Source organism: Tiliqua scincoides, chromosome 3, assembly GCF_035046505.1.
Source record: "Tiliqua scincoides isolate rTilSci1 chromosome 3, rTilSci1.hap2, whole genome shotgun sequence".
Classification (NCBI taxonomy): Eukaryota; Metazoa; Chordata; class Lepidosauria; order Squamata; family Scincidae; genus Tiliqua; species Tiliqua scincoides.
Window position 1 is genome coordinate 230296928 of NC_089823.1, and position 21359 is coordinate 230318286.

At 43.0% G+C, this 21359-nt stretch overlaps 1 protein-coding gene across 8 annotated transcripts in view; it reads right to left on the reverse strand.

The window, feature by feature from the left end:
* Nucleotides 1–3859: 3859 nt before the first annotated feature.
* Nucleotides 3860–21359, reverse strand: part of GNB4 (G protein subunit beta 4) — a 67327-nt gene continuing 49827 nt past the window's right edge. For 4 of the 8 annotated variants that reach the window (XM_066619483.1, XM_066619484.1, XM_066619481.1 and 1 more), the window contains 9 exons: nucleotides 20605–20711; nucleotides 15795–15833; nucleotides 13875–13981; nucleotides 12887–12950; nucleotides 11445–11607; nucleotides 9667–9733; nucleotides 9360–9561; nucleotides 7602–7818; nucleotides 3860–6113 (listed from right to left, as the gene is read on the reverse strand). In XM_066619483.1, coding sequence (XP_066475580.1) covers nucleotides 6007–6113; nucleotides 7602–7818; nucleotides 9360–9561; nucleotides 9667–9733; nucleotides 11445–11607; nucleotides 12887–12950; nucleotides 13875–13981; nucleotides 15795–15833; nucleotides 20605–20661 — 1023 coding nt within the window. In that variant the 5' untranslated portion in view covers nucleotides 20662–20711 and the 3' untranslated portion in view covers nucleotides 3860–6006. Of the gene's footprint in view, nucleotides 6114–7601; nucleotides 7819–9359; nucleotides 9562–9666; nucleotides 9734–11444; nucleotides 11608–12886; nucleotides 12951–13874; nucleotides 13982–15794; nucleotides 15834–20604; nucleotides 20712–21359 lie in introns of those variants that run through there. The other 4 variants (XM_066619487.1, XM_066619482.1, XM_066619485.1 and 1 more) reach the window with 2 other exon arrangements.

The window sequence follows — 21359 nt, forward strand, 5'->3', positions numbered from 1 at the left end:
ACCAAAACCTGCCAAGGGAATGTTTCTCCATGCAGACAGCCAACATGTGATATGTTTGACACCCCAGGTCAAATGGTTGCCTGTTTTCAGCCTTAGGACACAATCAGTCCAGGCTTTACCTTGTGAGACACAATCAGTCCAGGCTTTACCTTGTGATTCACTCTAATACACAAGCTACCAGATACCAACCACTGCACCTACTGGTAGAGTCATACTGACATTTGGAAAAAAGAACACAACCCAAAGTCTGGCGAGAGAATCTTCTCTCTCTCTCTCTCTCTCTCTCTCTCTCTCTCACACACACACACACACACACACACTCTCTCTCTCTCTCTCTCTCTCTCTCTCTCTCTCTCTCTCTCTCTCAGAATGTTTTCATTATATTCCAAGCCAACCTGAACCTTTTATGCTGACAAGCTACTTCAAAAATAACATCAAGTGCTCCAATTTAATACATTACAGTCAATGTTTCAGGAAGATGCTTTGCCAGGTGATACAACTTTTCTACTTGGAGAAAAACCTTTCAGAGTCTTCTTCTGACACCACTTGTGTTACTCCTATAAACTGTTATGCTAGGAATGCTCTTACAAGGTGGAGGGCAGCTGCTTCACCCAACCATTTTCAATCCCACTTCAACACAATGAAGATCTTGCAACTTTTCACCCACTTCTCCAACATAGGAAATACTGGTGAAACAGGTCAAGTTGCCATTGAGATGCTTTTGAGTAGAGGACAGACTGCTTCCTATCCAATATCAACTTCACTGTGCCAAAGAAGAAAGCCCAACATGCAGAATCAAACCCTGAAAAATTCAAGCTGTTGTGGTAGGCCTGACCTGGAGTTAACCAGCAGGTGCAAACAATCCAACAGTTACAATTTATCTCAAACAATGTTGTCTACGATCATCAGTGATCGGCATCCACATAGCATGCCATCTCTCATCCCTGGTTACCAGTGATGGCCCCAACTCAGTCGATCTAAAAAAAAGATATCTTTCTCACCTTTACTTGAGATTGCCAACTACAAGTTCCCCTAACTCTCCACATCACATTGTTGACAGCCACCAATAGGCAAAACCCACAAAAGGTTCAAGAAGGTTGTACTAAACAGTCTGCATGTGAGATGGAAATCATGCTATGCTGATCAACATGTAGACCAGTACAAGAACAACCAAGAACGCAGAGGGAGGAAAATTAAAGGCTGTCTTGGAGAAGACAGGCAAACACTGACAAACAGTTCAGATATAATCCAAATATCTGTATAGTTGACAGGCGCATATTTCCAGTGTCCAAATGAAAGGTTCAACTGAGTAACTGAAGCTGCCAAAGAAAAAGATCAAACACTGACACTTCTCAAATCACACATTGGGCATGCTCAAATAGGAACATGAATTTTCAAGTTTTTAGATTCTCAGATATACTAGTCTTGCAATAATCTTTTGACACCTTACTACTAAAATACTGTACTGTTTCAAAATCCACTACAATATAATGTGATTAGGTTGCCATCGGTAACTCCTTTCCATTTCAGAGCAAATTCCACTAGAACAAATGGACGGTTGAACAAATGAAAACAGTTTTGCTTTTGCATAACTCTCATTGATTGGGCTGAATGGGTTGTGACCAGCATTAACAGAGCTAGAACAGCAGTGATCTGTACATCAGGATTAATGGGTAGCTAAACCAACAGGTATGGTCCAGTAGTATTCCCCACCATTCTTAGAGCTGTTCTATTCATGGTAAAACTGGCGGCCCAAGCAGATAGCTGCTGGTGTGCATTTTGTGCTACAGGACCAAAAAGTTACAGACACACAGAATAAATTGCCACAAATGTGCAGTTGCCTACAGCCAAGCATAAGTAGTAAAAGAGCACCTTGGGATCCAATGCCAAAAAGCCAGTAGTCCAGTGCATGAGTCAAGATCAAGGGCAGAGAAGATAGCTAGTTTTCAATCTAATCTTCTCAAAAGGAACATTTCTTATATAATCATTTATATCCACAGGATAGCTACTCAAGTGATTCAAATGAAAAAAAACTTATTGGTGTAACAGTGAATTCTCCATCTGCATACAGGACAGTTGTGAGACAGTACAAGCTAGGAATCCAGCCACCCCTTACAGCAGGGTGGTCCAACATGAGTTCTATGAGGCCCTTTTTGGCAGCCTTCAAAAGCGCCACTGCAGCCACTACCCACCGACTCTTCCCACTTCAACGCATTTCAATCTCTCTACAACACTGTTCCAACTTCTTAGGACAAGAAGCAGGATTGGCACAGCAGGGATATCAAAAAGCCCCATCACACCCATCACCACCTTCTGCAATCATGTCACAGCCAATTACAGTTTAAGTCTCATTATTTGCAAGAGAGAACTCAAAATGATGGATGGCAAAAATCGCATTAAACCAAATCCATTTAAAAAACAAAGTCCTTTTGCTCAGTGATTTAAGAACAGCCTTGCTGACCTTTGTGATGCATCAAACAGACAAACAGTCTCTCTCCAGGGGCATAGAAAGGCTCCACTCCAAAGCAGCAATCCCTCCCTTCACCAGGATCTGCGGGGGGGGGGGGGGGGAGATGGAGGAGGTGATGATCACTGCCATTTAGCATTCTTTCACATGCTCAGGGGGAAGGGAGGGGTCCCTTGCCTTGGAGTGAAGCTGTTCTAAGTGCCTGGAGAGAGAATGATTGATGGACTGTCAGCTGGCTGCCCTCTCTCACACTAATGAGGTTATTGTTAAAGGACATTTATCCTTTAATTTAAAGGGCCATTCTCATTGCTAAATGAGATAAAACCATGGGTGAAAAATCCGTGGATAATTAGGTTATACCTGTACTTGTACGCCTGCACAATTGGGGGAGGGTTACACCAGGGTTGTACAGCCCCTCAGCTGTTGTGAAGTTGGATCGCCCTGCCTTACATGTTCATCTATGAGCAATCTGAATGAAGTATTCCTTATGCTAAATAGTTTCTTCATGTATTCACCCCATGAGAGTCTCATTCCAGAAGCTGAACAGCTGCACAATGTTGCTTTTTCACCTGGCACAAAGCAGAAGCCATTTTTACAGGATGCCTGGCATGTTTAAGAAGCCCCTGAAGGCTGTGCATGTTTGGTTAGAACATCCACCCTTCATTTCAAAGTTCTTCTGCTACTATTAGCAAAGGGTTCAATATCAGGTCTTCTGTTCACCTCTTTACAGATGGGTGACAATTTAAGATTATCTCCAAAGATGACAGGTTTTTGTTTGGTTTGTTTTATTTACAACAGAAACTCAGGAGAGGTGCTGTTTTTGTATGAAAGTTTCCAATGAAGTTCAGAATGACTGCCTGGAGGCAGCTCTGAACTAAAGAAAAAAATTAAGATAATAAAATGCCTGCCCATAACATCCTCTGAGCCAGACAATATCAATAATGGATCTGAACCAAATCATTAAAATGAAGTGGAAAAAATACAACTAGGAGTTGGTAAATTTGACCTTGCACGCCTATAACCATTTCTTCAGAAATGCATTTTTTCCATACATACAGATGCACTAGGTATTTTTAGCAATTACGGGTATAACCTAATTATCCACTGATTTTTTTACCTGCAGTTTTATCTCAGCAGATGAGAAGGGCCCTTTAAATCAAAGGAAAAAAGAGTTTAAGTAGCCTCAATAATGGGGGAGAGGGCAGCTGGTAGACAATCCATCAATCATTCTCTCTCCAGGAACTTAGAACAGCCTCACTCCCAGGCAAGTGACCCCTCCTTCCCCCTGAGCACATGAAAGAATACAAGTCATTATCACCTCCACCATTCTTTCTGAGAAACTGATTGCCTCTGTGTGCATTACAAAAGGTCAGCAAGGCTGTTTTTAAATCACTGAGCAAAAGGACATAGTTTTTAAAAATGGATTTGCTTTAGTTCAATTTTTGCCATCCACAGTTCTGGGAATGGAACACTCACAAATAACAAGACTGCACCTGTACTAAATCCCCTCTATCTCGCACATGAATTGGCACTTGAACCAGTGTAAACATGGACAAACTGGAACAGCAGAAAATGGGGGGAAAGTTTGGTCAAAACTTGACAAATGCAAATGGCTCAGCAACAAATCTGTTTCAATGTATTACATGAACTTTCATCCTATACAATGTGGAAAGAGGACATACATCAACATTAGGACTGGATCCATCCCCAACCCCAAAATACTTTCCCTAAGGTCAAATGTACTTAATATTTGCTACAAATGCAGGTACATTTTCATCAGCACCAAAAACATATTACAATGACTTTTTTTTTTTAAAGGCTATTTCCACCTAAACAAACAGCTTGCAAGTTTTCTGTGAACAGGACCATCCTTATGAGCTGTTGCTGCATGAACTTTGTTTAAACAGACCGAGAATTCAAGATACAGCAGCTGTTTATCTGCTACACTTTTTTAATAAACAGCAATCCCCATTACAAGACTAAAGCTAAAGCGACTATTGGATCAGGTTTTCAAAACTGGGATCCAAAATTCTTAAGAGGGACAACAGAGAAGGGGAGCTGGATTCTCATCTAGCTAATGCTGTCATGCAATACAATTTTTTAATCAGGCTTGCATCAAAGGCAACTCTGTTCTGCTGTGGAATGTCTGAGTAACCTATTGCATAACCGGCAGTATTAGAATGAACTTTCCAGGCTTTTTTTTTAATCCTTGTAGTGACTGACTGATAACTGGACAGAGTCAATTCAGATGTGGCATGTGGTACCATCCTGACAAGACTCAAAGAATTCACAAGGTGAGAAGACTGACATGCACAACATACCCCTACTTGAAATCTCTCTCTGTATATGCAGATCTAGATGTTTGGGGGGGGGGGGTGGAGGTCTTTGCTTGACATAATTAACCTCTGTAAATTTGGGGAAATTTTAATACAAGCGTGAGACATGCATTCAGATTACGCCCTACATATAAAACAATGTTGAAACAGTGAGGAGGATACCAAGCATTTTTGCTAACAATTTGAGTTGGCTCTAAATTAAATCTCACTCCAGACAAGCAGGCCAGTGGTTTTACAGTAGGTGAGAAACAAGTTTACAATTGTCTCATTAAAAAAGAATCCATCAGTCACCATTCATTTAGTAACAGCAATTATTATTGCTCAACTCACTTTAGGTACTGATGAAAGGAAGCTCATAATCTGGCACCAAAAATTCTCCATTTCAAGAGGTGCATATTATGACCTGTTTAACTCCTTGGTGCCGCCCCCACCAACCAATTAACCAGGATCCACCAGCATTAAGGGATTAAACCCCACATTTAAACCAACAGGTCAACAAACAAGTAAGGTGCTAGGAGTTGCAAGGAAATATCAGGGCCTTTTAAAAACACACACAAAACCAAACAAAAACAGATCAAGCAGTAATTCAAACACCTTCGGTCATAAAACCACAAACAGCTCATCGATTTCACACTTTATCTACAGCAAATTCACCAATTTTTTTTTAAACACACTTTTAAAACAGCAATCTAGTTGATCCACTGCAGAACTCAGAAGGAAGAGACACATCTCAGGTTAAATGTATAGCTATATAAATGCAATTTCTTAAAAAAATGCAAACATTTTTTACTTACAGACAAAATGTTACATGATTGGCTGCTATTGTATATTGAGTCATGTACAAAAAAAAGTATAGAATTAGCAGAACTTGGGCACAAGCAGAAATCCCTCCAGGGCAATGTAGCCAAACCACCAAACACAGAACGGACTGGCTCTTTTAGCTTCGATCATACATGTGCTTCCCCCCCTTAACAAAAAACCCCCAAAAGTCAGTGATTTCTCCCACCCACCACTTCTTCACTTGTATTTTGTTTTAAACTTCATTTACAGAAAGCCTATTTATGCAATAATCAGTGAGTAGAAAAACTTCACCTGTAAATACAAGGTAGAAATGTTATTTCACAGCAATAGGCTGCAGCATTGATCTCTCCAGATCTCAGTGGAGAAGGTGTGCGTGTCTGTCTATGTGTTTTGGCTGCCAGATTAATTCCAGATTCTGAGAAAACTGTCCCAAGACCCTGTAGCAACCGCCATGCCATCATCAGTAACTCCTAAGCAGCTGACTCGGTTGTCATGGCCAGCAAGAACACCTGGTTGGGGAGGGGGGGGAAAGGAAGAGAAAGAGGCAATCATGTTTATTTATGAAATCATTTACACCTTATCTTTCTGGCTCAGTACTGAAATACTCAAAGTAGCCAACCCCCTGCCCCCCCCCACAAAAAATAATTTAACAGACAAAGCAGCAAATAAAGCTACTAAGCACAATTTAAACACAGTGCCAAGAATGTGAAAATCGGGCAGTACTTTAATCCAAGGCCTGTTGGGATTACAATGTCACCAGACTGTAGCAAAATGCTATCAGGGAGGGAACCAAATAAATTTCCTGGGGCAAGCAATTCCCATGGCTGTGTGCTATAACCAAGGCTAAACACACACAGGCTTCCCCATCTGCATCCTCTCCTTCCTCCAAGAAGTGGTTTACATGGAAGTTCTTCCATTATATCCCCACAATAACCAGTGAAAAAGCAGGATAACTGAGAAAGAGCTTGCCCCTGAAGTCCCCCAATCTGTTTCACAACTGCAGCGGGAATTCAAAATTGCCTCTTCCCTATAACACTCCATTTGTTACGAGAGAATAACTCTCCTAGTTAATGTGGTTCCGTGGGTAAGATCCTGGACACTGACTTGAAAGCCACCAGGATGCGTTTACAAAGCTACCCCACCTCCAAACAAAACTTCCATTTGCTACTACGCAAGCAGAAGATTCTGCAGCTCAATGTTCTGATAACATGCCTTGTATGAAGGGGTACTGTAGTCCATCCATGGCATTTCTAGCGCTTATGCAACTGAGGAAGGGTGAGAAGAGGGCAGGAGCTCAAGATGCTTGCATCAAGCAGCAAGGTGGGCATTCTGCCCTCTGTGCCTGCCCTCCACCAGCCCACTGCAGGTGTTCCCAGCATGCTCTGCTCATCCTGATTATTTTAAACATGATGGTGTGGAAGAATGAGGTAGTGCCAGAGCTCAAAGTAAAGAGAGCAGCGGGCTCTGCTTCCCTCTTCCAGTGGCATACCTAAGCAGCCAACTGGATATAGCAGCAGCTTTTTTCCTTCAGCACTGGGGAAAAAACCGACACTGCTGGGTGTACAATGCAGTGGCAGCAAGTGCACATGGCAGAGCAGCAAAATTTGATGCTGCTTCAAGGCAGTGGCCAAACCCCAGACCAGCCTGGCAGAAAGTTATTTATAAAGAGAGGTATTCAACCAAATCATCAATTTCTGCACTTTAGACTTGGCTTTTGACTTCTTTCATCCCGTCACTTGCAATCTCCCCACCACCACCAAGTGCAGCTTCTCTCCCATGTCAGTACTGCAAGTCCTTCCGCTTCCTCTACATTACGGCTTCCAGTGCTAGTTTAATTCAGAAATTGGGTCAACAGAAACACGGTGGTGCAGATTTCATAGCTAAGCAGCGTCCTTAGAATTCATTACAGAAATTACGAGGTGCAGAGGCAGCCCTCCAGCTTCCAGGCGCTAACAGCCAAGGAGCTTTTTCCTCTCCAAGTGGGTACATCCACTAACCTGCTCGTTCTCCCTTGAGGGTGTCCCAAACATTGCAATTAAAGTCATCATAACCTGCCAACAAGAGGCGGCCACTCTTCGAGAAGGCTACTGATGTGATGCCACAGATAATGTTGTCATGGGAATACATCATGAGCTCCTGGTCTGCTCGCAGATCAAACAGACGGCAGGTGGCATCATCCGAGCCAGTTGCAAAAGCGTGGCCATTGGGAAAGAACTTGGAATGAAAAGGAGAAGCAAGAGTCACACCTCAGATACGCCTCAGGGGGTTGGGTGGGGTAGTGGGAGCAAAAAGGAGAAGGAGAGACAGTGCACACTCTGGAACTGCCTTTCCAAATGGCCATTTCCTTTACTGGACTAGCCAACTTCACAGTGGATGAAAATAACTTTTAATTGATTTTAAAAGTATTTATACTTTGAAATTATAATAGCATCTCACACAATCATCAAGATTCTTGGACTTCAATAGGGGTTAAATGTTATCGTTTAATACACTTGCCAAGCCCAAGTTGCTGTCAAAGGTTAAATATCTTAATGGAAAAAAATCTTTTTCAACTTTTTAATTCTTTGAGGTTCCATTCCAGTAAAAAGTTTAACTTGATCCTATGAGAAACTTGACTGGATCTGGGAGGAAGGCACAACAGGAAGAAGGCCTCATTGACCCCCTTGCTTCATTAGCACCAAATGTCCCTCCGGAGGGGGCCAATGAGAGGTCTTCCTTCCTCACAGGCAAACTGATCTTTTTCCTTCTCTCCCAGACACTAATCTACTGTCCATGAATGGACTTGCCCATCTCAGAGGGAGCCAGTGGGGCAAGCCATGAGGGGTGATGCAGCAGGTCAGGGGGCAGCACTGTCTAACAGAAGCGGGGGGGGGAGGGAGAGAGAATAACACCTGAAGTGCAATTAGTGCTGCTGTGGCCAGTGGGGGAGGGGCAGCTGCAACCATACCACCTCTCAAGGCAGTGCTGCCAAAACCTGGGTGGTCCACCGGAGCCTTGGTGGAGGCTGTGTTGCCTCCTTTTGAGGTATGTATGTTCCAGGTCACACCACCTCTAGTGCCTGCGTAGCCGGATGGAGCCCTGGCAGCCACTGCACTGCAGCTGTCTTGGGTGCCTGTTGCAGCCAGGGGTTTCCTAGGGAATGGAGTGGCTGTCTGGGCAGCCAGAGGCAATAACAGAGGCCCCAAGAAGCAAGTGGGCCTCCCTTTCGGAGGCAGAGTGGCGCAGAGATGGCTAGGCAAGGAAGGCCTCAGTAGAAAAGCCCTTGACTCATGCCATGATGAGGGAAGCCAGCTGCATCAAGGCTGAGGGAAGGAAGAGAAAACTGGCTAAGGAGGCCAAGCCACCCTGCCTAAAGAAGCAAAACTGAGGGCCTTGGCAATGGTAGCGAAGTAGGGTGCTATACTAATCCTTCCCCTGCCAAGACTCTGATGCCACCTGAAGGCCACACTAAAACACTACAAAGTATGCAGATCCAGAAAGCCCGATCAGGCAGGTCCTTCACCAGCCCAGGCAGATCTTGTGCCAGCCCTCTGTGCCAGCCCAGGCAGATCTTGCCCACCAGTACCCTCCTCCCCTCCCAGACATCTGGCGAAATTCTATGACTGATCCTTCCAAGGGCGAGGCTGTTGGAAGATATTTCACAGTACCATGACAGTTCCACTAAGTAGTGTGTATTCTCATGTGTGTTTGTGCATGCTCATTCAAATTCACTGTCTCCTTTGCCATGTGTTCTTTGTGAAAAATCAGTCACTTACACACACTGCATTGATGTCAGACACGTGTCCTGTGAAAGACTGTCTGCACATTCCATCACGAATATCCCAGAGCTTGGACGAGGCATCGCAGGCACCCGAAACAAAGGTACTCATGTCTGGACTTAGAGAAAGACTCATTACATCTCCAGTATGTCCAGTAAAAGAAGTTGTCTGTTGGCCAGTTTCAATATCCCACAGAGCACTGCAAGTGAAAGAAAATGATCTGAACACAGACTCAATATGTGGCCTAGGCAGCTTTAGCACAATCTCAAAAGACGGATAATCCAAGTCTCTTCATGAATCTTACCAGGTGGTATCTCCTGAGCTTGTGACTATTTGGTTATCATCTAGAAAGCGACAACAGGACAAGTACCCTAAAATGCAGAAAAAGTATAAAGGTTAAAGCAAACGTCATTCAAAAAAGCTCCCCTTTCATCAAACCAATATACATGCAGTGTTGTGCATCATATGAGGTTTGAAATCAGATGAAAAATGCAGCACCTTACTAATTCTAGTTTTCATTTTTTATAAAAATTAACAAAACTTTTTTTTAACCCTGAAAGCTCCAAAGGCAGGTTTTAGATCCAGTGGCCAGTTTCAGAACCCAGCAAAGAGATCAAACAGGCAGATTAAAAGTTTCATGGCACAGTGACATCTATGTCACACTGCACCACATGTTAGAGTACGTTTCAAAAAGCCGCCCCTAAGTTTCCCTGCACTTTATGCATAAAGCTCTATCAACAAGATCTGACGAGTGAAGAGGACAGCCAGCCAATTGCTTTAAGTCAGTGGTGGCCAAACTTGCCACTGCTGTGCAGTGAAAATGCCGTCCCCGTTCGGACTGCATCTTACAATTCTGCTGGGTTGCCACATGTAGTTCTCCTAGAGCAGGGGACAGGGATGTTCTGGGCAGTCGCATCTGTTGCCCGGCATCCCAGAAGGCTGTGCAACAGGATGTCTGGGCAGACACAACTGCCAAGAGTGTCCCTGTCCCCCAATCTAGGAAGACTACACACGGCAGCCCAGTGGAACAGTAAGGTCGGACAAGTTTGTCTGAACCTCAGATCCAGCCCCCGACCAGAGTTTGAACATCCTTGCTTTAAACAAAACATATGAATTAAGGTTTCCACCCAGAAGTGAAACTAGGTCCAAATGATGCAGATCAGTTGGCTGGGTTTGCCACTTGGTGTGCATTAAAACAGTGTTCATTTTAAAGTGTGAACATTAAAGCAGCATGTTTTAACAGTGGGGAGGCACTGCAAAATACAAATGCTGGCAGGGCTTCTCCCCAGCAGGTACTGACAAGCATGGACTCCATCTAATCTAAGCAGGATATCCAGAATCCAAGGTTAGAGTGCTTATATAGTTGTGGGTGATTTCCCTAGAATCAGAAAAGCAGAATTATGCAAAACAAATAATGAGCAAATTTCATGCTGCAGAATTAAGCTTTTCTTGGAACACACTTTGAAATTCCTTGACAATGAAATTATCTTGAGAACAGATGCCCCCCACACCCAACCACTTCCCTAAGGCAGCGATACTCAAACTGTGTGCCACAGCATCTGAGGGCGCTACAGGATGTTGCTGGTGGCCTCCTTCCTGGTTCTCCTGGGTGCTGCCATCTTGTGTCATGTGAGTTCTCACAATATCCAAGATGGTAGCACCCTTCTTCCCAGCTCTCCTGGGAACAGCCATCTTGGATCTCACAAGAACACATGAGACCTTGCATGATCCAAGATGGTAGATCCCCAGGAGAGCTGGGAAGAGGCTGCCGCAAAAGTAGGGCACCATGCCCATGGTAAGCTTGGGAACTGTTGTCTTACGCCTTTAGCATAACTTGCTCAAAATACTAAGTGCTCTCTCCTCTTCCCAAATGTGCATGCTTGTGTGCAAACTCATACATGCACACACACCTCTCTGGTGCAGCATATAAACTGCCTGGTCACATTTATATAGCTCCTGGAACACATGGAAAAACCAAATACACAAAATTATGAGAGCCAGAAATTGGACTGTTTAGTTAGGGCCTATGAAAGATTATCAACACAAATCAGAAAAAGGAAACAGAAGCAAAAGGCAACTGACCGGTATGGCCGGGTAGTTCTCTGCTCACGCGTACATTGCCCTCTCTTGTCTTCAGGTTGTATATCGAACAGATGTTGTCCAATCCACCACAGGCCACATAGTTGCCAGATGGTGCGTAGGCACAGGTCATGACCCAAGAAGATCTCAAAGGAATGGCATGCATCTTGGGGGGGGGGGGAGGAAAAGAACACTATAAGATCCTGGCTTCTTGTATAAGTCGGGCATATCCAAACTTTGCTGGTCAGCTGCATTAACAACCTGTTTCTCAGACAGAATCTCAACAGTCTATGCTACACTTAATTTGAAAATCCAAATCAGACATGTGGAAGAACAGCAAAATGAGATGATGGCAGGAAGCATCCCTTAACCACAACTTCACTTCCTCGTCCAGTGATTAATAGAATCCTTTAAAATAAAAAAGCACTCTGACACTAAGGAGCTAGCATCTTTTAGAGCAGATTGCTTAACTGCGTCATCCCATCCACCATGTGTACCCCCTTTTATAAGGTTTGTCCTGGAATTTCAAATGTCTGCAAAAGACCAATGGAACACAGAATCACAATAAGCTATACGTCACAGAACAGCTACAAGGGCAATACAGAAGAGTGCTTTCACAACATTACACTGATAAATATTACATGTTACCCAAACAACACTGTCAGCATTTGCCACTGCCTTACACTAAATGCCCCATCTCCTGTACTTTCTTCAACTTCTGATTGTCATGTGTGTCACTACAGACCTTAAAAAAATTTAATTCTCACACTTTCTCTGCCCAAAAATCAGAATGAAAAAAGCAGACAGATCTGCCAAATCATGGCTATGCCTGGTTTTGTACTCATGACCCTAAGTGATATCAAAGATTGTCATCTGCAGGGTAACCTTCTTTCAGGGGGACACAATTGATATTGTCCATCATTAAAAAAAAAATCTGTCTTACAGTACAAATAATATTACTGGTGCACAATAGGGAACTTAGCTTTTGCACTTCCATGGGGAACATATAAAGGATGAAGTATCACACCACATGGCTCTTTGGCAAGCTCCACCTTTTCAGTTTGTAATAAGGAAGCTAAAATTCCCATAGTGCTCCAGCACAGCATGTTAACAGAGAAACGTTATAGTGACTCAATCGTCTGCTTTCCCCAAGCAAGTGTGCCACAGTTAAGAGCATTGAAATGGAATAAACAATGAGATGCTAGAGTAAATAGGCTAGTTTTCAAAAAAAAAAGAAAGAAAAAGAAATGAAAACAAGATAAAGAATTATATTGGAGCAGAAAAAATAAACCCCAGAACAATGAAAGAGCCAAGAAAAAAAAAGTGCTTCAGGTAGAGAAAGAAAAAAAAGCTTAAAAAGTAGCAGTGGAAACAAAAGGCAAGGCCCACCAGCAAGAGGCACATCAGAATGCCCAAACTGATTTAAAAAACGAACAAAACTCTACCTTATTTGTTGTATAACTATCCCAAATAATTAATTTTCCATCTTGGGAAGCGCTCACCAGTAGCCTAAGGATAACCACAACAAACAACACACACACACAAAACCATGTTAACAAGTTAACTTTGCATCGCTCTCAGCCTGGTTCCAAAGCTCACAAATGACACCTCCAAGCTTCTCACTCTTCCACAAAGGCTTCAGTCTTGTCTTAGGTCACTAACCACCATTCAAGATGGCTGGCAAGTTTTCTGCACTGCTATGGTGCTCCCAAATGCAGGGTTTCCCTTTTTCCTCGCATAAGTGAGTGGTAGTCATATAGGAGAAAGGAAAGATGCATTCCCAGGCACCTTTCCAGTGGGGATAAATTTATCCCCTGACTGAGATTATCTGGAGTTTATTGGTGGGGAGGGAAGCACAGTTTATACCTTCTTGGTATGAAGATACCTGGCTTTACAAGACCACCTGGCTTGTAAATTTATATTGTTTAATCCCTAAACAGGATGAAACAACTCATCCTTGTCACACTGGAAGATGGAATGGTAACCTTCCAAAATCTATTTAAATATCAGGTATCTAATGCTTCAATACAGGTTGAATTCTCAAAGATTTTGTGACTTACTGAGGAAAAAAAAGGATAAACATAGTTAAAAATTTCTAGAACTTTTTATAGTATGCATTCAAGTCTAGCATTTCATTGAGGCAATTGTAATGTACAGTCAAGTGCTCCCCACCACATTCTGGCACCTCTAAGAAAGCCTTCAAGGCTATGAATGGTTTTTCACAAACAGATTTGTTTGCTCAATTGTTTTATCACTACAGGTGTATTTATCACTAAGATTTCCTACTTCCTGTAAGTGCAATGGCTTCTTAGAATACAATCCTACATTTCTAACCTGCTTTTCCATACTGGTACTCATGTGACCAAGCAGGGAAAGTGCATCCTGATCCTAAAGCAAAACCCACCACCTTGTGCATCAATTATTTGTACGAACCTTGAGTCAGTTCCCCAATGCATGGCATAAATTTTGGCTAAATGGCCTCTCAGGGTACGTCTTGTGCGCATCTGAATTCGGCCCACTGAATCAAGACTTGTAGTGATCTAGAAAAGAAGAAGAAAAAAACATTCAGAGCCTTCTCCTGGCCACAGTAAGGACACAGAGTACTTGAATACGAGGGCAAATTTCACAAGTGAAACTTAAATAATCATTATCATATTTGTAGATTCATCTAGAACTGGAATCAGTGTTTTAAACCATGAGCTAGAAGTTCCAGCTGAAGAGAATAAAGGCCTTGAGCTGGTGGTGTCAGGTAATAACTCTAATTAGGTCAGCAGGTGCCAAACCTCGGCGTCCATTAAAATTTGTCTCCCACATGAACAGAGATAACCATTCCACAGGGAAGCCTACTATCTTTGGTGCTGATCTCCCCCAAAGTTTGTGCTACCCAACCACATCTGCCCAGAGCTTGCTAGGGCAGCAGAACACAGAAGTGGCTGGGCAGCACAAACTTTGGGGGAGATCAGCACCAAAGATAGCAGGCTTCCCAGGGGAATGGTAAGCTCCAGTTGCCCCAGGGAGGGTTTTTCGCTGCACAGCGGTTCCAACTTCGGAGACCACTGAACTAGGTTATTATCAGCTTCTCTAACGGCCCAATCCTATCCAACTTTCCAGTGCCGATGCAGCTGCAATGCAGCCCCAAGGTAAATGAAACAAGGTAAATGTTACCTTGAGGAGGCCTTCATCACTGCTTCTACACTCCAGGATGCAGCCCACACCCGATCAGCACAGCCATATCAGTGCTAGCAAGTTGGACAGGACTGGGCCCTAACATGCCAGAGACCTCTGCTAATAAATCTTCAAACCACAAAACCAAAGCTCTAGCAAAAGATGGACACTGGGGGTGCTGTCCCAACAATCTGCATCAACCCACACTCCTCATAGAATGCACAGAGATCAGCCTCTTCTTTTTCACTTTTGATGGCCCTGGAATTGGGGTAATGGGTTATAGTTATATTATTTTTAATTTATGTATTCAATTTTTATACTGTTTTTCACCCAGATGGGCCTCAAAGTGACTTCGAAAGCATATAAAATATACAAAGGATACTAACAGTACATAAGACAGTTCATAACAACTAAAATGAAAAACAACTAAGATCATAAAAACAATTCATAACATTAAAACATTGGTAAAAACAATTAATAGCTCAAGAACAACCAGCAGGATAAGAGAATAAAATATACAAGAACAGCAATAATAAGATACCCATAAAAACTAAGAGTCCTTAATTTCAGTAGTTAAATATCAGAGTGCCTAGCACCCACACAATTTTTCCCTAGGTGTCTAACTGGAGAGGAAAGACAGAAATATTTTAAATAATAATCGAGCAGTTTTCAACACTTTTTATTTTCAAGGAAAAACTTCATAAGCTGATTCATCAGCCACAGAACTTCAGCATGTTGCTAAGGATTTCTAGGGCATATTTCAGAGATACACAGTAGGAATTCTCTACACTAATTCTGACGAGTGTGAAAGGGTTCCAGTCTAGAGGCATCTTAAAAAAGGCATTTCAAAGCCACTACCTGGTGATAACAGACTTCTGACAGCATTATGACAGTAATTGAGCAATTAGTTCTGTTAGGCAAAAAGCACAATTCACAGTGAATTTCTTTACACAGACTCTTTTTGAAATGAAACAAATGGCTCCTGAGCAGAAGTTCCCCATGGATTATATCCAATTTATTTCAAGTGTCTTAAGAACCTTTCACTTTATTCATCAACTGCATACAGTTAATAGGATATAAAGCATCTCATACTAATTTTCTTTTATTTACACTACTTTCTCAATCTTAGAAATGGATCACATTGTCTTACACTTCCCTCCGAGATGAACAACATACCATAGCACATACCTGAGCAAGAGTTGTGTCACTACATGCTTTTCTAGCATCCTTTAAAAGAAAAGAAAAAAGACATTAGTCTATAACATTAGTTCTGGTCGCCGCATCTCAAAAAAGACATAGTGGAAATGGAAAAGGTGCAAAAGAGAGCAACTAAGATGATTACGGGGCTGGGGCACCTTCATTACGAGGAAAGGCTACGGCATTTGGGCCTCTTCAGCCTAGAAAAGAGATGCCTGAGGGGGGACATGATTGAGACATACAAAATTATGCAGGGGATGGACAGAGTGGATAGGGAGATGCTCTTTACACTCTCACATAACACCAGAACCAGGGGACATCCACTAAAATTGAGTGTTGGGAGAGTTAGAACAGACAAGAGAAAATACAGTATTTCTTTACTCAGCGTGTGGTTGGTCTGTGGAACTGCTTGCCACAGGATGTGGTGACGGCATCTGGCCTGGATGCCTTTAAAAGGGGATTGGACAAGTTTCTGGAGGAAAAATCCATTACGGGGTACAAGCCATGATGTGTATGCGCAACCTCCTGATTTTAGAAATGGGCTATGTCAGAATGCCAGATGTAAGGGAGGGCACCAGGATGAGGTCTCTTGTTATCTGGTGTGTTCCCTGGGGCATTTGGTGGGCCGCTATGAGATACAGGAAGCTGGACTAGATGGGCCTATGGCCTGATCCAGTGGGGCTGTTCTTATGTTCTAACAGGGGTGCCCAAACCCCAGCCCAGGGGCCACTTGTGGCCCTTAGGGACTCCCTATCTGGCCCGCTGGGAGCCCCCAGTCTCCAATGAGCCTTTGGCCCTCCGGATATTTGCTAGAGCTCATGCTGGCCCGACACAACTGCTGTCAGCATGAGGGTGACTGTTCAACCTCTTGTGTGAGCTGTGGGACAAGGGCTCCCTCCACTACTTGCTGTTTCACATGTGTGATGCCGCAGCAGCAGTGAAAGAAAGGCCGGCCTTACTTTGTGCAAGGCCTTTTACAGGCCCTGAGCTATTGCAAGACCTTCATTCATTCATAAAAGTTCCATCTCTAATATTCATTTTTGTAAATGTATGTAAATTCATTCAAATTTGAAATGTAAATTTAATTCTTTTTTCCCAGCCCCTGACACAGTGTCAGAGAGATGATGTGGCCCTCCTACCAAAAAGTTTGGACACCCCTGGTCTATAAAGAAGTAATTAAAATCAATATTGCAAGTCAATTTGAACCTATATTCTTTGGGGTCACTAAAAATCTACTATTGTTCTTTAAAATGTTTTTCCCAAACCATGGGACACAACCTGATTATTGGTGGGTTGTGAAACTGACAAGCTGACAGTTGACAAGGGAAATGTATTGAGCGCTATAAAAATGAAACTGAGCTGCATGTGTGCATTTACTTGAACTGAGGCACATTTGCCTACTCATACTTCAAAGGGCGGACAAGAAGAACACAACACCACCAGAATTGTCCTAATCTGATAAACACGGGCCCTCCAAAAACACTCCAGAAGAAAGTCTCCCCCCCCCCCAAACTGACAGGGAAAATGCTCTGAGCCTATGGAAAGCAAAACAGAGCCACATATGCATGTTTACTCAAGAGCAGGCAAATGTGCCTCAGCTCCTATTAAAGGCCAGGTAAAGGGCCACCAAAATAGCCCCAATTCAATGAACATGGAGCTCAACAAATGCTCCAGAACATGCCCCACCACCACCAAAACAGTAAAAAGAATTTTTTAAAAAGGCTTGAGCTGGTAATAAAAATTTGTTTTGTTTTTAGTCTCATAAAAGCTAGGTGAGTTCTGATAGAGTGTCATTTTAAAAATTGGGACTTGGTGCTAAAAAGTTTGGGAACTATTATGAACTAAATGTTTTTTACAAAGCGAGAAGGTCCAAATTGCCTGGCCATCTTTGAACACCTGCACAATCAGTAGCTCAAGGGCAAGACAACAGACATTTAACTCAGAACAGTGTTCATTAATCCTTGGCATCCACTTTATTGAATTCATAAAAATATCTAAACCAGTTCCAGCTATTCTCTAACACAGAATTATGACTAGAGGGCTTGTGTTTTTTCCGCATATCTGGTTGCCATACTCCATGAGAAAGTCAAATGCATTGAGGAATGGTAGGTGTAAGTAATCCATCAACAGGTTCTGGGTTTGTGAGAACAAATTTAACAAAGAGGTATCACGGAAAGTACTGCCTTGGGTCTTTGAGATGTGGTGCCAATGAGCAATCAAACCATGAAAGAATTCTACCCATAGATTGGTCATTTTTATAATCAAAAGAATCAAGTGGTAGAAGTTCCACTGTGCCATTCCAGGCTGCAGTGGAATGTTATATGTTTTAATGCTCCCTTAAGGGGGGAGGGGGACACAAAATCTCCCCACATATACAAAAATAGCGTAGGAGGGAACATGAGAAACATCATGGTGGATCAAGCCAAAGGTCCAACTAGAGCAGTATCCTGTTTTTCCATAGTGGCCCATGAACTGCCTCTGGAAAGTCCATAAGCAGAAGAGAAAAGCAGACTTCTCTTTCACCACTGCTCCCCTGCAAGTGGCAATTCAAAGGAGTGTTATTAAATGCAGAAAAAGCATATAGCCATGGATAGCAATGATCTCTACGAATTCGCTCAAACCCCTCACCCCCATTTTAAAGGCATCCAAGCTAGAGGCCATCACCAATCTTGTGGGAAGGAATTCCACAGCTTAATTTTATGTGGGGTGAAGAAGTACTTCCTTGTTTCTACCTAATTTTCCTCCCTAATTAGCTTCACTGGATGACCCCACAATCCATTATTGTGAGATGGGGAGCAAAACGTTGTTTCTCTCTCCCTCTCCACACCATGAACATTTTTTAAGAATCAGTTTGGTCCCCCCTCTTAATCACCTTTCTCAAACACAAAAGCCCCAAACTTGGTTGCCTTTCCTTATGAGGAAAGTTCTCCACCCTCTGATCATTTTGGTTGTGCTCTATGCACCTTTTGCCAGCTCCACCATATCTTTCTTGAGGTGAGGTGACTAGAACAAGATATAATACTGTATTCTGTATGCGGCCACACCACAGGCTTATATAGGGAAAATATAAGCAGTCTTAATCTTTCCTAATGACCCCTAACACAGAAGTTGCCTTCTTCACTGCTGCCACATATGGGGCTCATTTTTATTGAGCAATCTATCACAACCGCAAGATCTTTTTCCTGGCTAGTCACTTAAAGCTCAGACGTCAGCGTACATGTGAAGTTGGGATTTTTTTTTACCCTATGTGCATCTTTTACACTTACTGATGCTGAACTACATTTGTCATTTGGTTTTCCATGCACTCGTTTAGGAGAGAGATCCTTCCAGAGCTTTTCACAATCTGCTTTGAATAGTTTGGTGACATCAGCAAACCTGAATCCCACACCGTTTACCCCCAACTCTGGATCAACAAGAACAAGCTAAAGTGCACTGGTCCCAAGACAGATTCCTAAGGGACTCCACATCTTATTTCCCTCCATTGTGAAAACCAGGGAAACGGATTATGGTCAACTTCTTCATGTGCTAGCGTTCTATGACAGGAAATATTATTTCTAAAGGTTTATTTAAGAATGTCATCATCGTGACATCATGATGTCCATCATTGATTGATCCATCATGATTGATCCATCATGATGTGATCATGTCGTGAGAATGGATGATGGCCGGATCCCAAAGGATCTCCTCTATGGAGAACTCGTGCAAGGAAAGCGCCCTACAGGTAGACCACAGCTGCGATACAAGGACATCTGCAAGAGGGATCTGAAGGCCTTAGGGATGGACCTCAACAAGTGGGAAACCCTGGCCTCTGAGCGGCCCGCTTGGAGGCAGGCTGTGCAGCATGGCCTTTCCCAGTTTGAAGAGACACTTTGCCAACAGTCTGAGGCTAAGAGGCAAAGAAGGAAGGCCCATAGCCAGGGAGACAGACCAGGGACAGACTGCACTTGCTCCCGGTGTGGAAGGGATTGTCACTCCCGGATTGGCCTTTTCAGCCACACTAGACGCTGTGCCAGAACCACCTTTCAGAGCGCGATACCATAGTCTTTCGAGACTGAAGGTTGCCAATACAAAAATTTAAGAATGTCACATTCACAAAGAGTAAAATCTCCAACTTCTACCCAAGTGAGCTTGTCCCCAGAACTGATCAGGTATTTGACTATACCAGAGCTCTCAAGGATGACAGTGGCAGAGAACCGTTTCCCTCCTCAGTCTGCAACAAATACTAAAGAGATTATTTTGCCACACTCAACCTGCTCAACCTACACCCTACCATACAGTCCTGAGCTAGTAAGTCCTGAGTAGTCCTTACTAGCATGGAGGCTAGTAAGGTTTGGAGTCAACGTGATAAACATGATTAACATATTGAACCCAAGACAAATCACTAATGGTGCTAGGATAAAGATGAACAAATCATCTTCTCCCCCAATGACCTCAATAACCCCTCTCAAGATGAAACACCACTCTCAGGCAATAACCCAGAAGGAAAGTAGAGAAAAGAGATTAAAAAACACTTGCTGCTCTTTCTATGCGCAACCTCCTGATTTTAGAAATGGGCTATGTCAGAATGCCAGATGCAAGGGAGGGCACCAGGATGAGGTCTCTTGTTATCTGGTGTGTTCCCTGGGGCATTTGGTGGGCCGCTGTGAGATACAGGAAGCTGGACTAGATGGGCCTATGGCCTGATCCAGTGGGGCTGTTCTTATGTTCTTCTCCCTCTTCCCGTACAAGATCTTTGTGGCCACCAGCTTTTAACAGTTTTTAATCCATAGGATTAATGTGTTGAGGAAAAAAAACACCTTACTCTGATTTGATTCCGAAGCTGTTCAGCCTCTTGCCGTAACTGTTCCAGTTCACTCATCCTCTTGAATGTTTTCTCCCACTGTTACAGTACAGGTGAAAGGAAGTCTGCTAAGAAAAAAAAATTATAAGTTTCAATTTTATGGATACAATATTCACTGCCTTCCAAATCTCAGAAGTCAAAAAGGTAACACATGAAATGTACATGTATTGTTTCAATACTTATGAAACAAAAGTATTGTTCATGTCTTTCAACCCCCACAATTAGTACTCAAACCTTCACAATTAGCAATCACATACCCTGGTCCAGTTCACACTGACAGCACACGAACACTATCATGCAATGTGGAGTGGGGTGCAACAAGAGCAGTGCCTGCTAAGCTTCACACTTATGCATTTGCTAATCCCTCCCTCACCTAGTAGGCATGGAAATGGGGTTTAGCAGGCACATCTGCCAGGCTTAGGAGGCAACACTCACTGGAGCATCAAGTGGATGCAATCCACACAATATTATGAACAGGGCTCATCTTAAATACTTCTCATTCATTGTAGCATATTTCAGTGGTTCCACACACTTGATGTCCATTGTCGAGGTATTCCATACAACAAACTGAAAAGGTAAGTTGTTGTAACTGGGGGTGCAAGACATCAAGAGAATATGGAGCTACTTCAGGTTACCTGGTAATTTCAAAGCAAAAAGGTACAACCAGGGATTTTCCAGCTCACATACCTTGCCATTTTGCTAGCAACACAACTTTC